Here is an 18,419-nt window from a genome sequence, read left to right as displayed (position 1 = left end):
TAATTTAGCAATTTTATTTAAAGTTTGGCTTCTCTTTTTTGGCGCATTTAGACCGTTTATATTAATTGAATATAGTTCAATTCCTTTGTTTAACTTTTCTTGTACCAGATTTAAGTTATCTGTACTTGGGTCTTGTTGCCCTTGTACTTCTAGTTTCTTTTGGATATCCTGTATAGCCATTGTTGCCTAAAGTTAGTTTATCAGTAGCCTGAGTTCTTTCTAAACTTGTAGGGCTCTGTTCTATAAGTTGTACACTAGTGGAAGGGAGGGTCGGTGTTCCGGTATCGTCTTGTGTTTCAGAAGTTCGATCAGTAGAGAAATTTTTTTCGAAAAATTCTTCGGCTTTTTCGACAGAGTCTATTTTTAATTTCCTATCTTGCCAGGTCACAAGCATACCTTCTGGGACCAGCCATCTAAAATTTATATTGTGTCTGGTTAGTTTTGCTGACAGAAAGGTGTATGGCCTGCGAAGGTCTCTGACATGTTTTGGGACCTGTTTTAATACTACCAGTTGTCTCCCCTTGTGTTCTATAGGATCTTCCCGGGCTCTATGAAGGATTTCATCCCTGACTGATTTTTTGATAAATTTGATATGAACTTCTTTGGGGAGGTTATGGCGTCTAGCGTAGTTAGTATTTATACGATAGGCTTCATCGATTTCATTTAGCATTGTATCTTTTTCAATGCCCAGGGCCTTTGAAAGGATATCGGCCATAATATCAGGTAGGTCTTCGCTTTTTTCCTCCCTGAGATTTTGAAATCTGAGATATTGGTTAGCTTTTTCGCTCTCTAATTGAATTACAGTGTTCTCTAGATCTTTATTGGCGTGGATTAATTTATCTGTCAGGTCTTCCATTTGTTTGTGCTCATGGTCTATTTTGTCTTCTAAGACCTGTATCCTCTGTTCTTGTTTAGTCATTTGTTGTTGAAAAGCCTCGTGCTTTTTGTCCATGTTCTGCATCCACTCTTTTAGTTCGGATGTATCGCTCCTCACCTCACCTAATTCTTTTTTAATATCCTGATGGTTTTTCAACATTAGCTCCTGCATTTGAAGCAGCGTAGCTTGGAGATCTTTATAAGAATTAGACCTCTCTCTAGGTATCATATCGTCAAGGGATCTCTGGGTAGAGGGACTTGGTATGGCTGATGTAGAATGGGTGATTGATTTTTTCCCTGATCCTAGCCTAGACAAATTAGAAAGGCTTGTCATTTTTATAGTCGACCACCAATTTGCCCACTGGTACAGTTGTTTGATGGTCTGATCCAGAGTTTGGTATCGATACAGTAAAACAGAGTATTTTCAATAATGTGTAGTTGGGGTATCAATTCCTGTTGGACTCAATAGTAAACCTTAACAGATAAAAGTTTAGAGATATTTCTTCCCTCTAGAGAGTGAAATTACGTAGGGGAAGATAGAAGGAATATGTACAGACAGGATAAATACTACTTAATTATTAAGTAAATGTATATAGGTTAAGCAAAGTATATAACAGTTACAAAGAGGATACTACCTTATCTTAATTATAATAAGCTTCTAATTAAAGTGTCGTTTACTATTGACCGGTAACAAATTAACAATGACTAAGTAATATATATAGATTGATTCAAGATATTGTTGCAGGTATATCTTATCTACTATTTCTATTTCTATTGTTCTATTATTATTAATTACCCAGTACAAGTTTTATAGTTTAAAGTTAATACTTGCAAAATTAATAGTATATTCAAATATCCTACAGCTAAGTTATTTTTACAGAGAGACAGTAATTATCAATTAATATATACAGAAAATTAATAATAGCAGTTAATGTCTTGTTATATTAAATATATTATATTAAATTATAAAGTCAATACGATCATTCATATAAATTCATTAAATTAGAGTTGATTATAGTGTTAATTATTTGATATAGATAGTGACAATATATAGTAGAGGGATACAGACTTGGTAAATTACAAAAACCTTATGTAGATCATCCACTAATAATAAAGATTAGGAATTTGCGAGACAGTAGAGTATAGGAATTACTTATTATGCAGTTAAACAATTAAATGAAATATCAAACCCTTTTAAATCTTCAACCTTTGATTCATGAAGTTCGGGTAGGTTTCAATGCTATCTCGTGCTGATGTTATTTTAGATTCGTTAGGTTCGTTATTTCGCTGGGTAAGTTAGTCAGTAGGGTCAGTAGGGCCGATCTCTCTGGTGGTCTCTAGAGTGCTCTCCTGCCGCTTTTAAACTCTTCTGCGACCTACCGCTCCCGATATCAAATGAAAAAGATGCCTCCGATCGCTGTCCCTCGTAGACCACCAAACTTGAAGCTTGAAAAAGCCGACGTTCTCTCAGCTCGCTCTACTGTGACGCAGCAACAAAAACAAAGATCGAAGAGCCAGAGAGGGAACAGGAACCAGGAAGTGGACGAATCACGCCGTCCCGTTGAGTCCTCTTTAGAAAATTCCAGATTTAACCATTTAAAAGTTCATTCGGAGAATTGCATTTCCTCGCGGGACGTCAGATCTTCTTGGTGTTTATTCTACGCTTTGAAGGATGTTATTAATGGCTTTCTTGGGTAAATAATATGACTTTCAAACAAACGCTCGCCGCCAGCCGGAAGGAGGAAGCTGTCAATTCCTCCCTCTTCCTTCCCTTGTCACTGCTTGTCAGATTTTTAGCTCAAGCGACGCCAGCCCGTATTTGAGGAAAAAAAAGCTAAGTTCGTAGATCTCAGTCTCAGTCCAACTCCGGTATGTTAGTAGTCAACTCCTCTGCCCCGATCGCCGTTGCTAGCATTAGTTTAGTCACCTCCGGCTGGGAACACTCTAGGCCGCCATGTCGCTCCTAGCTTGCAGGCACTCAGTCGTGGGGGGAAAGATCCGCTCCGCCGATCGGGCTGCCGCCTCAAATCGTGCTAACGGTATCCCCTTAACGCCAGACCCTTTTTCGCAGAGTCTGGGATCCCCGTGAGATCAAAGAGAGCCTGAAAAACGGTGATGTTAGGAGGAGCTCGGCTCCACACCATCCGTTCTGTTCCTCAGTTGGCTCCGCCCCCCCAAGACTCAAGATGTTGATACTATCCTTGCAGAATTACTGAGACCTGTAGGCATTGAATCCTCTAAGATGTACACTTTATTTTTCCATTCTGTTCAGTTTCATACTGTCTGAAATGAATTTATTTATTTACTTGCTTGTTTACATCAGTAAATATGAAAATCCTCTTTTATGTAGCCCTTTCTCTTCTACTACCATTGAATTTATTTGGCTCTAATTACTTTCAAAGACTCCTTGTATTTGAAATGTTTTGATCAGTCTTTTGTGTGTTTAAAAAAGTTGTTTCTTTTTTCTCTTCCTTTATCTGGCCCAGTGGTGAAATCTAGGGGGGGGGGGGGGGGTTCCCACCGGTTCTGTGGGCAGGGTGGGAATAGCTTGGTGGGACATGTGACTGGGTGGGCATGGCCTAAAAAACTTTTTTAAGCATTTTAAAGCATTTATCCTGCATTCCTGTCAAACAGGCAACAAGTGGTCAAAATAGGAAGCACAATATCCACCCCTATCCCAGTTAAAAGCGGTGTTCCCCAAGGTAGTGTACTGGGACCAACGCTCTTCATTCTCTACATCAATGACCTTTGCGAATACATCACAAGCAACTGTGTCCTCTTCGCCAATGATGTAAAACTCTTCAACACCACCAATAACACAACTACTCTCCAAAAAGACCTGAACTCTGTTTCTGAGTGGTCTAACACATGGCAACTCCAAATCTGAACTAGCAAATGCTCTGTCCTACACATTGGGAAAAATAATCTGAACTTCAAATACGAACTGAATAATCAAATTATCACAGATAATCCCCACTCAGTTAAAGATCTCGGTATACTAATAACAAAAGATTTAAGTGCCAAAGCCCACTGTAACAACATAGCCAAGAAGGCTTCAAGAGTTGTAAACCTAATCCTACATAGCTTCTGCTCTGGCAATCTCACACTGTTTACCAGAGCTTACAAAACTTTTGCCAGATCCATACTCGAATACAGTTCATCTGTTTGGAACCCATATCGCATCTCAGATATTAACACCCTTGAAAATGTCCAAAGATACTTCACCAGAAGAGCCCTTCATTCCTCCACTCAAAATAGAATACCCTACGAGACTAGACTTTCAATCCTGGCCCTAGAAAGCCTAGAACTAAGACGCCTTAAACAAGATCTAAGTATTGCCCACAAGATCATATGTTGCAATGTCCTGCCTGTCGGCGACTACTTCAGCTTCAACCACAACAACACAAGAGCACACAACAGATTTAAACTTAATATTAACCGCTCCAAACTTGACTGTAAAAAATATGACTTCGGTAACCGAGTTGTCGAAGCATGGAACTCATTACCGGACTCCATAGTGTCATCCCCAAACCCCCAACACTTTACCCTTAGATTATCTATGGCTGACCTATCCAGATTCCTAAGAGGTCAGTAAGGGGCGAGTATAAGTGCACTAGAGTGCCTTCCATTCCCTGTCCTATTGCTCTCCTATATCTCCTATACCTTTCTTCTATTCCTATATCTATTCTTCTATTCTTTCATTGATATGTTCTATTACTATATCTTCTTTTCTATTCTTTCTTAGATATATTTTACTATGAGTATCTCCTCTATAACCTTCATCGTGTATTTTACTATTTATGTATTTATACCCACTAAAACTCTCATTGTGTACTGAACAAAATAAATAAATTAAATAAAATAAAAATTAATAAACTAGTAAAAAATGGCCTTCTGAAAAACAGGGAAAAAAAACCTCCCCCGAGGCAAATTGGAGCTTGGAATCCCTGAGCTTTTACCCTTTGCCAGTGACAGGACAGGACAATCAAAAACCAAGAATGTACAGTTGCCTCTTGCAAACACCCTTTTTGGACAGCCCTGACCCAGAGACAGGGGTGAAATGCTACTGGCAAAGTGGAGACAGTCGGGCGCAAAAGCCTTCCCCCACCTATATTTGAGAGGCATTTCCTCCCAAAGGTAGAATAGCCCGCCACACCAGGACACAAACCTCCACACTTCTCTGGTCGCCTTGAAAATTTTGGAAAGGATCAGCTTTTTGTGCCACACACAGGTGCTATGGAACATCTGCTCTCTGTAGATCAGAACAACCTCACTTTGTTAGTCATTTGTACAGCCCAAGAAAACTGGGCTGTATGTTCCCTTGCCTGGGGCGCTAAATGGGTTAAGGGGCAAAGATCGTGCTCCTGTGTATATTTACCATAATTTAGAAGTGTTACTGTTTTTGTTGATTTTACTGTTTTTACTGTTTTAAAATGTTTTAATATTTTCAACTGAATTATATTTTTTGAATTGTGAGCCATCCAGTCATTGATTGAGATGGGTGGCCATAGAAATTGAACAAACAAACATCACATAAAATGTTGTGGTGTAATACCCTTGGGATCTATATCATGTTTATGTACCTATTGTGATGATTACTAGTGATTCATGTTTGTATTATTTTGGGCTTTTAATATTCCATGAAACACTTGCAGCAGGAACTATTGTGCATGACAACAGCTTTCTACATTCAGATTTCACCTTTGTTTCTAGGATTTATTCCAGACAAGTTGGAATACCTATCACATTGCTATTATTGGTCTTAGCCTTTCCTTTGTTTCACTGTTGATTTCCCTTGGCATATTCCTCTGCTTTAAGTAAGTATTGTTTTAATTTTCAACCTGTTTGCAAATTTGTATGCAATATCAAGATAAATAGCTCTCTCACACTCCCATAAAAACATGCTATCATCTATAAAGCCTTTCAAAGTATGGCCCATGTTACCTGTGGGACCAGCTATCTGCTACGGTTTCTGCCCCTCTGGTAAGATTGGGCAGAGTTATTGTATTTTGGGCCCCATCTACCAAGCAATGCTACATATTAAAAGCCAATGAGCATGCCTTAGCTGCACAACCTTTGCCCTCTGAAATGACATCACTACATCTGGCTCTCACGCTGAGATGCTCTGAAAGTCTTTAGAAACTTGGTTGTTCTTTCAGGGCTTTGGATAGAATGCTTGGAGAGCTTTGTATGTTGTTGTCAGCATGCTTGTTTGGATGCCCAGGATTTATGTTTCACTGTTTTCTTTTTCTTCTTCGTTATTTTATTGTAAGCCACATAGTGTTTGGTTCTCTAACTCTTGTAAATAAATAAATGAATGGTTTGAGAATTTTTTTAAAAAAATCTACACACTTAATTTGGAATAATCCCAAGTGTGCATGGTATTCCTCTGAGTTCATAGAAGATACACTGTTATGCAGTTTATTTGTGGACATGGAGGTCTCAATCTGGAAGTGTAGGACAATAGAAGCACTAAAATTCCATTGTTGCAGTAATTGTGGATTTTATTCTGTGACACCGCTCATGATTTTTTTATCAGGTTTTGAGGGCACTTGTCTTCAAAGCTGGTGGGACTTAGATTTAGAATGATTCCAAGTGTTTTTCAGTATCAATAGAAATTCAAAAGATGTTTTTGAGTTGAATGTACTGCCTTTCCATAGAGAAATCCAAATTCTCATTCTTGCACTAGCTCAAATAGGTATTGAAAACTGAAGTTGTGCTATTGTCACAACTTTTTCCAAGTTGCCATGGCTTCATCTTCTCTGTTCATTCCATGGATCCAAAGCTATGAGAAAAAAAATGTGCTAAGACATCTGTGACATTTGTTTTTCTGCTTCTCTGTAACAAAGACAAGTTTGCCAAATTATTAGAATACCTGAAGACAAGAAGGACGTATGTGTTCCTTCCTATTGTCTATTATAAAAATCTACTTCTTCTCTTTGGAAAAAGGATTTTGCAACAGGTTTCTTTCTCTGATGAGATATGTGGTTTATAAGCATAACAATGGTTGTCATAATAGCAATTTACAAGTGACATAAGGCTTTCTCAATTTATTCATTATTTATAAAGGGAAGAATCGCTGTTACTTGTCACTAGCATTATATCAATAACTATCATTGGTCCCACTCATCATCTTCAGGCTGGTGCTTTTGTCCTTGTACTAGAGCGAACACAGTGAGACCTGAGCTGCCTTCACTCTATAAATACTGGTGGGTGAATGTGGAGTGCTGGCTCAGCAGCTACAAGCTGTGTTGAAACTTCCTGGTGAGTCAGTGGGATAACACCTGGGGTCATTGATGTAATTGATGTATGCTGATTAGTTGATGTTTATGGATTGAGGGTGAGATCCTGAGTAGTTGGAGTTTGTAGACTACTTAGCTGTTTTGTAATGTGTGTCTGGGGCATGTCAATTTTGGTTTGGCTGCGAGTTTGTGATCTGGTCATGTGTTTATGGTGTTTGTCAGTTTTCTTTGTGTGCAAGTCAGAGGGGGCTTCAATAGTTGAGGGCACTGCTGTAGTTTGTCTTCTGGGTGGTGGTTGTATTTGGTCTTCTGGGTGGGTGTGGGTTTGGGTCTGGTGGAGGTGATTGGTGGTAGTGTCCTGTGTTGTTCTGGGTCTGGTTTCAGTTTGTATGGCTGGGATATGTTTGTTAATGAGGGCTGGTTTCCAAATGTCTGGTAGGCAGGAGGTATCATCACATTTGTTCATATTGTGGGAGTGTTTTTCTATGTCAATGGCTTCCGTGATTATTATTTTGTTGTAGTGTTCTGTTTTGGATTGTAATTGATGTATGCTGTCTTCGGAGAGGGGCGGCATACAAATCTAATAAATTGAATTGAATTGAATCAATGATCCCAGGTATTACCCCACTGACTCACCAGGAAGTTTCAATACAGTTTGCAGCTGCTGAGCCAGCACTCCACACTCACCCACCAGCATTTATAGAGGGAAGGCAGCTCAGGTCTACTTGTGTTTGCCCTAGCACAAGGACAAATAAATAAATAAATAAATAAATAAATAAATAAATAAATAAATAAATAAATAAATAAATAAATAAATAAATAAATAAATAAATAAATAAATAAATAAATAAATAAATAAATAAATAAATAAATAAATAAATAAATAAATAAATAAATAAATAAATATATATATATATATATATATATATATATATATATATATATATATAAAAACTGAGTAACTGAGTCTAGTTTACTGTATCATTCATCTACATATTCGCATTATGTAACATTTGCCATGTCTTTCTATTGCTCCTCTTTGTCCTGCCCCATCCAATCATGTCTCCTGCATTGTATCTGGATGGACATAATTTTTTTCTCTTCTGCTCATCAGATTGCAGAGGCTCTAGTGGTAACCTTTCTCTATTGCTTTGTGGTATTTTGAAAGAATATTAGAGTAAAAATAAAAAAAAACATTTCAGTTGTGTGGGGGTTTTGGGTTTTTTTTTGGAAGACCTTACTTTCTTTCTTACTTTGCCCCATTTGCTATGTTTACATCCAGAGATTTCTAGGTAGCATATCCGGGGGAGGAAAGCTTGATGTCCAGAGGTTTACCAGCTCAATGCCCATCAGAGTATGACAGTGCATTAAAATAAAATTGTAGCATTGTGCATACACCAAACAGCATTTGATAGAGGTACTGTACTTTGGACTTCACATGAGGGCAGTATTTCTCTATTATTCATTAAAGTATGCAACCTTTTCCAGGTTCTGCACAATTCTTCCCAGCTTTAAAAACCTAATGATGATATCTATAGAGTAATAAAATAACAAAGAAGCCTTAGTCTCATACATAGTCTGAAACAATGGTTCCAATCATTTTTGAAGCATGCAAAATCCGGTCACCAATGTCATTGCCACAAGGCATTTTAGAATATGAAGATAGCAGCTGCCAGCCAGATGCCAATGAGAACTGCATTGCCATGGCTGCTAAAATCACACATAACCTCTAATCATGTTTGTACCTCACTTTCCTTCTCCCAAATGGATCAGAATTCCTGAACAACTGTATTCCATGTTAATGAGACAATGAAGAGATCTGTAAGGGCATGCATAAATGTACCATCGTGCCTACCATCCCTGCCCAAACGTCCCCATTTATTTGTATCCATTTCATTTATTCACAAACATATTTATACTTATATCTGTTATCTTATACATGCTTGACAAAAAAATGAAAACAGTGGACGATTTGTTAGCTTCATCTGTATGCAAACATTTTAAACATTATGGACATTGTAGTTGAAGAATAAAATCAGGGATAAAATTAAAAAGTGCAGTCATCATTGGCAAGATTCTCTGTCTTTTTTGAAAAGTTGATTTTTAAAAAATCCTTTCAATTGATCAGATGAACTTGTTCCTTTCATCTGAACTGGGAAGGATTTTTCTCTTGGGATCTGAAGTTCTTTTCAAAGACGCCAACCAATGAGCAACTGCTTAGCTCGAGACAATGGATATGTGCTGAACAAGACAAAATCACTGTTACTCAAATATTATATTTGATATTGTCAGTACTATGTATTGCACTGGTTGGGTTTTCAATATATGAAACTAGCCAGCAATGAATGTTTGGATGGTGTTACTTTAAGAGCTAGGCTGTATTTAGCCATATAAAGGGAGACAGATGTGCTACTCTCTACTTTGTTGCATTGCATCTGTTCTGTTGCCTTGTATTCCATTGCATTGTATTGTTGGTTGTTGGTGTATATATGTTGGTTATTACTGATGCTAAGTTATTGATGTCTACTAAGATACAGCTATGTTTAATACTGCTGTGTGTTAATAAGAGAATATACTATATTGCTGTGTGCTAAATGGTATATGTATATGCTGTGTGCTAATAAGAGAATATATTGCTATGTGCTAATTGGTCTAATGTACTTGCTGTGTGCTAATACTGCTATGTGCTAATAATAAAATATATAATACTGTACTATATTGCTTTGTGCTAAATATTGTTCTATGTACTTGCTGTGTGCTAAATGGTATGGAACTGTGTGTATTATGGATTATGGATTGTATCATGATTAGTGTGTAATATTAATGATATTGTATAACTTGTAAATAATACCTTTAAAATATTGGTCTGTGTTATTGACTGAACAACAACCACTGCCACATATACTCTGTTTGGAATACAGTATTCTAATATTGGTTAGCCCAGTGTAGAATGCTAACATATAAAATCATTCTACGTGAAAAAGAGATAAACAATAATTTTCTCCCCTGTGTTTCTTTATAGGAGCTTGAGTACCACAAGGGTCAGTTTGCATAAGAATCTCTTTTTTAGTTTTATTTGCAACTGTGTTATATCACTTACTTTTATGGCAGGAAATGTCCACCAGCAGCCACTGATTACAACTCCTCCAGTAAGTGGACATGTGGTTTTTACTTTTTTCAAATTTATCAGCTTCAGCAACTATTTGGGAATACTGATTTCAAAGCAAGGGGGACAAGGGTCCTTTGAATCAGATAACAGCCTGGGAAGTTTAATCTTCCTCTTCTGCTTGTTTGCTAAATCAGGTGGAAATTATCTAAATTATATGTAAAAAAGCCTGCATGAATTGTATGTTGTGCTAAGTCGGTGCTTCTACTTGCCCACAGGTATGTAAAATGCTTAACATCTGCCTGCGCTATTTTTGTCTTTCCAACTACTTCTGGATGTTGTGTGAAGGCATTTACCTCTATGTTGTCACTGTGGTAAATGTATTTGCAAAAAGACAGCCCTTACGGTGGTATTATTTTCTCGGCTGGGGTACGTTGTTTCCTTTCACTTCCTCTTCTTTCTACATTGCAAGAATGCACATTATACCAAGATACATTGTTATCATGGGGAAAGTAGCATGCAGCATTGAATCTTTGATTTTTCTAAGCCGCCTCCCCAAACCTGTCTCCTCCCATTATGGTGATTGGCAAATTCTATAGAATTCTGGGGTCTCATTCCATTTGCTTGACATGTTGAATTAGAGATACAGACTCTTATATTATCTTTAACATGGCCTATGAATTATACTTATTTTTTTATCAATTTTAGGTGCTTACTTTAATTTAGTTTGATGCATATTAACCTTGCAGAAATTCATTCTTTCCTCTAAGACATTTTTTATTGATTGATTATGACCCATTAAATTAGCTGACTCTTGGTAACAAAATAGATCAGATAATACATAACTTTTCTTCTCAATATTCATTTAGGTTACTAATATTTGAAAGCAATATTGGAGCTAAATAAATAAAATTCTCTGTTTTGTTAAAAAAAACCCACCCTATTTATTGTTCACAGGAGTCCCTTTAATTCATGTCTCTACATATGCTGTAGCCAGAAGCCTGTATTTCAATAATTAGTAAGTCAAAACTAAAATCATCTTGTACACTTTACAGGAATTTATAGGAGTCACAGATAATCCTTGGGTTACAATGGCAATTGGGAATGAAAATCTTCTCACTAAGTGATAAAGCTCAATGTCACCTGAATACATCACTTAGTAATGTAGCTTTTGGGGGGTTTGTATTATAATACCATGTTTGCCTTGAGTTTGTTGTTTCTTCCCTGGAAGTCCCCAAGGTAGGGAAGGTAACAATGACAATAACAGGACTACTAGATCTGGGGTGGGTTCTGCTTACCTTTGCCACCAGTTCGCATTGCGATGTTTCAAGCAATTTCACTTCCATGCATGCTCACAAGGGGGATTCAGCCCAAAACACAGCTGAAGAATTGATCAGCTGTGCTTCAAGCAAAGAAAGAAGGTCGGTATTAACCTGGAGACGGGCAGGGGCACCTTTTTCAAAGCAGAGAGTGAGAAGCCATCCAAACACAGGAAAAATGGCCAAAAATTCAGAAAAAAAATGGTGGCGAGCATGGACTGGCACAGACAGAACCAGATCTGTGATGCCAAAATTATATCACCAGCGGATTGCCAACAGTTCTGCAATCTGGTCCAAACCAGGAGGAAACCACCTCTGTGATGCTACCGCCCTCATAATTGCATACTGGTGGCTGAGGGCCTAAATTCTGATCACATGGTTATGGGGACACTACAAAACTTTGATCCTTGCTCATAAATCCCTCTCATTCAGCACTGTCATAACTTGAAATGTCGCTGAATGACTGGTCCTAACCCAAAGACAACCAGTATTGTGGCAAGAGTAATCTTTTCTTTTTTTTCCAGCTGCTGGTACAGAATGGATACTCTTTTATCTTATATTGTCGATGGGCCTGTCTTCACTGTTCTCTTGGTAAGAACATATCACAATTATTTCCACATCAAATATATTTATCTTACTTTTATGCCAAATATTGATCTGCAGTGCAGTGGTTAGAATGCAGTATTGCAGGCTAACTCTACCAACTGAAAGGAGTTCGATCCTGATGGGCTCCAGGGTGGACTCAGCCTTCCATCCTTCAGAGGTTGGTAAAATGAGGACCCATATTGTTGGGGTCCACTTAGAGAGGGTTGTAAAGAACTGTGAAACAGTATACAAGTGCTTCTAATTGCTATTGTTAGAAATATGGTGGAGGCTGACTCACTGAACAGTTAGGTATTAAGACAATAAATTCAGTGCATTATAAAATTAATTAATATGGAACTGCATCTCAATATAGAGTTTCTACAGGATATTGCACATTGACCTCAATCTTTTAGCAGCAAAAGAGTAAAATGTAATGCTTAAGAACCAAAATCTACCACAGCTTTGCACCTGAGCTTGCAAAATCTCAGTCTTTTTTCTTCTGCCATGATTGTCATAACTTTAGAGGAACCAGAACATAAAATCACTCTTTCTATACATATATATACATCAATTCCTGTGTGCCTAATGTTCTCCTTCAATTTTGCACATAACAACCACCCTCTGAGGTGAGTTGGGCTGAGAAAGAGTGACAGGCCCAAAGACACCCAGCTGACTTTGATGCCAAAACTGGGACCTGAACTCATGGTCCTAGTTTTTATCCTAGTGTCTTTATCGCTGGCTATCAAGAATAAATATTTATTTATTACTTCTAAGCAATTATTAGGAACTAAAGGGGGAGGTGGTTAGCAAATTGTTTTATTAATTAATTTCTTTACTTGTATAAAAATACATTCAAGCCATCATTTTATGTGGTACTAAAATGGAAGCCCTAAGGGTTATTCTTTGTTAAGAAGGAAGTAGAAATAAAACTAGTTGGGATTAGTGAAATACAAGCATGATACTACAAATTAAATAAGCTGGATATGCTAAATAAATTAGCTTAAATCCTATGTAAAAGCACTGAAGATGGTTTTATTGTTCTTCAGACATGAGGTTTTGATTATAGGTTTTGTGAAATATTGGTTTATTTTGTGGAACACACAATTTTTTGATATTGGATTATTAAACTTTATTTAGATGACTCTTTTTTTCACCTCTTTCAGAATATTTTGTACAGTGGTACTTCTACTTATAAACTTAATTCGTTCCATGACCAGGTTCTTAAGTAGAAAAATTTGTAAGAAGAAGCCATTTTTCCCTTAGGAATCAATATAAAAGCAAATAATGTGTGAGACTGGGGAAAACACAGGAGGGTAGTGGCCCTGTTTCCTCCCAGGAGATTCCTAAAGAGGCCCCATGGAGGCATCTGACCTGTTTCCTCCCAGGATATTCCTAGAGAGGCCCCACAGAGGCTTCTCCCCACCTTTTTCAGTTACAGTTTCAGAGGCTCGGGTTTGTAAGTGGAAAATGTTTGAGAAGAGGCAAAAGAATCTTGAACACCCAGTTCTTATCTAGAAAAGTTCATTAAAAAAGTGCTATTGCTAGCATGTTGTAAGCTGCCCTGAGTCTAAGGAGAAGGGCGGCATAAAAATCAAACAAACAAACAAACAAACAAACAAACAAACAAACAAATAAATAAATAAATAAATAAATAAATAAATAAGTAGAGGCGTTCTTAGGTAGAGGTACTACTATATAGTCAAAATTACTTTTCTGAATTTTATTTTTTTAAATTAACCCTGAAGTGCTTATTATGGTAGTATCATATACTGAAACAGAAAATTTAAGATAGAAAAAAAAAGGTGCTTTAATGGTGGTAGTACAGTGTTGCATTCAACAGTACATTATAGCCATTTTGTCAAAGTTCCATTAATGCAAACATTGAGGACTTGGGTCTGAAAGTCTCTGTTGATGGTTTTATTGTCAAATTGTATAATTCTTTTTCAAATATAGATGAGATTGGCTTTGCCCAGGTTCGCCTGGTGCACCAGTTGCAGCCCTATTTGGACCGAGAGTCACTGCTCACAGTCACTCATGCCCTCATCACCTCGAGGCTTGATTACTGTAATGCTCTCTACATGGGGCTACCTTTGAAAAGTGTTCGGAAACTTCAGATCGTGCAGAATGCAGCTGCAAGAGCTATCATGGGCTTTCCTAAATACGCCCATGTCACACCAACACTCCGCAGTCTGCATTGGTTGCTGATCAGTTTCCGGTCACAATTCAAAGTGTTGGTTATGATCTATAAAGCCCTTCATGGCACCGGACCAGAATATCTCCGGGACTGCCTTCTGCCGCACGAATCCCAGTGACCGGTTAGGTCCCACAGAGTTGGCCTTCTCCGGATCCCGTCAACTAAACAATGTTGTTTGGCGGGACCCAGGGGAAGAGCCTTCTCTGTGGCAGCCCCGATCCTTTGGAACCAACTCCCCCCAGATATCAGAGTTGCCCCCACCCTCCTAGCCTTTCGTAAGCTCCTTAAAACCCACCTCTGTCGTCAGGCATGGGGGAATTGACACTTTCCCTCCCCCTAGGCTTATAAAATTTATGCATGGTATGCTAGTATGTATGATTGGTTTTTAAACTGGGGTTTTAAATTAACTTAAATATTAGATTTGTTTACATTGTATTATTATTGCTGTGAGCCGCCCCGAGTCTGCGGAGAGGGGCGGCATACAAATCTGATTAATAAATAAATAAATAATAATAAATGAAGTTAATACTTAATTTTTTTTCTATAGGTGAATTTCTTGATCCTGATAAGCATTGTTCGTATCATTATAAAGAAATCAAGAACGAGACATCTTAGAAAATCTTTTCAGTACTTGAAAGCTGTGAGGGCCACCTTCCTTTTAGTACCACTTCTTGGCATTCAAATGCTGTTTGTTTCCTGGGAACCAGAAGGAAGAACTATCAAGGAGATTCATCAATACGTGCTCCATGTTTTTATCCAATTTCAGGTATCCAAGATTCTTGAAATATGTGAAATTTACAATGATTGCTAAAGAATGTCACAGGTATAAACAATTGACATATTTTAATCCATTCTTGACTTCCTATAAGTTTCATCAAGTGCATTCAGACTTTTCCCCTTTTAAATAATAATAATAATAATAATAATAATAATAATAATAATAAGAAGAAGAAGAAGAAGAAGAAGAAGAACAACAACAACAACAACAACAACAACAACTTTTATTTGTAATGCCCTTTTAGCAAAAGGGCATAACAACAGGCCATATACAATTATAAAGACAGACAGTAACATAAACCAATGAATGACAGTCACACTCACTAATTATCATGATACATACATTGTGCGTTCCAAAAGTAATGCACTTTTTTAAAAAAGTAATTTATTGAACAGATTTGCACAAACACTTAAAATTCTTCAAAGTACTGTCCTTGGGCCTCTACACATTTTTTCCAGCGACTCTGCCATGATGGATACGCACCCTGGAAGGCGTCTTCAGGAACCTCTCACAAGGTCTTCATCACAGCTGATTGGATCTCTTCTATGGATGAAAAACGGATTCCTTTCAGGGCTGCCTTAATCCAAGGAAACAAAAAGAAGTCTACTGGGGCAACGTCAGGACTTTAGGGGGGGGGGCAACATTGGCACCTGGTATTTGGCCAGGAACTTGTGGACTCATAGCGTGTTGTGGCGAGGCATGTTGTCGTGATGGAGTTGCCAGGTAGCGGAGATGTCTTTTCTCATCCTGATGACCCTTTTTTGGAGTCTTTCAGCACATCCATTTAGTAGGCAGCGTTAATTGTCTGTCCTTGAGGAACAAACTCCTTATGGATCACTCCTTTACTGTCGAAAAAGACAATGATAATTGTTTTCCCTTTTGATTTCCACATTCTTGCCTTTTTGGGCTTGGGGGACTGGTTGGTGTGCCACGCAGAGCTTTGGCGTTTTGTTTCTGGGTCATATTCAAAAGCCCAGGTTTCATCACCAGTGATGACCTTGTCCAAATAATCAGGTTCAATTTAATTTAACACAAAATTTAATCACGTAACATTGCTCAATTGTCGATTCAATTTTTTTTGTGACACGGTCGGCACGCAGAGGTTTACAATAACTGACGTCCTGCTGCTTCCACAGCTTGGAGAGCACTGAGACTGGTTTCATGGCAAAGCTTAGAGTCCCCCCCCACCTACTCCAAGTGCTTCGGTCCCACTCCGACCAAGAGGAGCGGCGCAGGAAATTCAATTGCATTACTTTTGGAATGTACCCTGTCCACTTAATCAGTCACACTCCACCCCCACTCCTGCTCCTCCAATAAAATGACATTAATAGTTTAATTAAAGCAGGTCCAGGTTTTTAAAATATGCTATCCAGACAAGTCCAGTCCTGCCAGGAATTATTCTGTCTCTTGCAAATGGAGAGCAGTAAAGTTCTAAGTAAGATGGTAAGTTAACAGTCTTTCTAGTGAAGTCCATTTGTGGGGGGAAGGTGGCCCAACTAAATGTCATCGTGGGAAGATCATAGTTCATGAATCCCTCCTTGCTTATTCTCCTAGCTCGGTTAGAAAAGGTTACAGCATCATAGTTCAAAAGAAGCCAACCAAGGAGTGCTGACATGCTGGAAGAAAATTCTTGCCAGTCACTCTCACTTGCTGACAAGACTTGTCATTTTTTCCTATTAAAGCAAAAAAAAAAAAAAAAAAAAAGCCACTCCATTTTTTGTATTAACAGATCAAAAATCTACAAATGTACATTTTAATGAGGTCTAAACTGAAATGTGTTAGTGGGAACTTCATTGATATTTTAACTAGTGTTGGCCGAACCCATTGAAGTTTAGGTCTGGCGGGTTCGACCGAACATGATGTCGGAGTTTGGGTTCGGGCCTTGAACTTGAACCCCAACACCAACACCTCTGGCCTGGCATGAGGTGAAGCACGGGGGGGGGGAAGCAAATGGGAAATGGGATTCCCCCCCTCCTTTTGCTTGCACCCCCCAGTCTCTGGGAAATCCACATCTCCCCTCCCTCTTTGTGCTCCAAAGGTCTGGATTCCCTCTGCCCTTTTAAAGCCCTTCAGGGATAGAACCCTCCCCATCTCTACCTCCTGTCCACCACCCACTTGAAGCTACCATCCAGGATCCTGAATAGCCAGCATGTGCAGAGTGCCTCACACACACACACCGCTGCTGCAATAGTATCGCAGTGTTCGATGGAACGCCGAACCTGAACACGGACTTCTGGAAAAGTCCGGGATTGGGTTTGGTATACCGAACCCAGCCAAGTTCAACATGGATCTGAACTATGCAAGTTTGGTTCGCCCAACACTACTTTTAACCAGTTTCAGGGTGAGTGAAAATATTTGAGTCATGTGTTCAAATCAAGCCTTCTTTTGATAGCTGGAAAAATGTCTGGTAACTAATACACCATAAGGCATACCATTCAATTTCATGGTCTGAAACCTCATTTAAATGATCTCTCCTCTACTAATAATATCAAGGAAATTTTGGGAGTTATTGTCGTGTAGTGATTAAGCCACTGGACTTCGAGATTAAGAACTAACACAGAGAAGCTAGTTTGGTGCCAATAAGGTATTTCACCCCTAGACTGAGAAAAACATTTACCACTCTGCATTGGGCCAGTGGGATTGATTATGCTTCATAACTCCATAAATTTTAATGAAAGGGCCTTAATTCTTCAGTGGATTGATATGTTAGGTCACGGGAGATTAAACTTGCTTGTACCCAGTGAAGGGTAACCAAAATTTTTACTACCAAACTGTGGGTGTGGCTTATGCAGGATTCCATGCATTTTCTTTCATTTTCAATGCAAATTGGGTGTTCTGGGGCAGAGCTCCATTTTTGCTACACCACTGCATCCCCCCCCCTCCCCGGTCCAGGCAGTATCCCACCCCTACTCGTACCATAATGTTATCATAGAATCAGGTCGTATTGGTTCATACCAGGCAATTGTCAAATTTTCAAGAATTTTGTGAGCCCATTGAGAACAGAGCTTTTGAATAAAATTTGTGTGTGTCTGTACATACATAAGTATATTTAATGGGGCAATCACATTTTTGTAAATCAAACTTTTTCAGGCAAAATAAGACCAGTGGTTTGCTAACAACAACCAATTGTGCCAGCCAACTTTCACCATCATGCTTGTGAGCAGCCATCTATCTATCTATCTATCTATCTATCTATCTATCTATCTATCTATCTATCTATCTATCTATCTAATCTATCTATTTATTTATCAATAGTTCTTTGGCTGCTCAGAAGCATGATGGTGACAATCAGCTGGCATAACTGGTTGCTGTTAGCACA

General features: G+C 38.4%; 1 protein-coding gene across 1 annotated transcript in view; it reads left to right on the top strand.

Moving 5' to 3' along the window:
* The window catches only part of LOC139169453 (calcitonin gene-related peptide type 1 receptor-like), a 32,098-nt gene that overhangs the window by 10,430 nt on the left and 3,249 nt on the right, over positions 1 to 18,419 (top strand). Inside the window, exons 6-12 of the mRNA XM_070755669.1 lie at positions 5,590 to 5,693; positions 6,946 to 7,050; positions 10,141 to 10,267; positions 10,503 to 10,653; positions 11,182 to 11,242; positions 12,068 to 12,134; positions 14,870 to 15,088. Of these exons, the coding sequence (XP_070611770.1) occupies positions 5,590 to 5,693; positions 6,946 to 7,050; positions 10,141 to 10,267; positions 10,503 to 10,653; positions 11,182 to 11,242; positions 12,068 to 12,134; positions 14,870 to 15,088 (834 nt within the window). The remainder of the gene's footprint in view (positions 1 to 5,589; positions 5,694 to 6,945; positions 7,051 to 10,140; positions 10,268 to 10,502; positions 10,654 to 11,181; positions 11,243 to 12,067; positions 12,135 to 14,869; positions 15,089 to 18,419) is intronic.

The sequence above is a fragment of the Erythrolamprus reginae genome, chromosome 1 (genome assembly GCF_031021105.1).
Source record: "Erythrolamprus reginae isolate rEryReg1 chromosome 1, rEryReg1.hap1, whole genome shotgun sequence".
Classification (NCBI taxonomy): Eukaryota; Metazoa; Chordata; class Lepidosauria; order Squamata; family Dipsadidae; genus Erythrolamprus; species Erythrolamprus reginae.
This window is presented reverse-complemented; position numbering and strand designations above follow the sequence as displayed.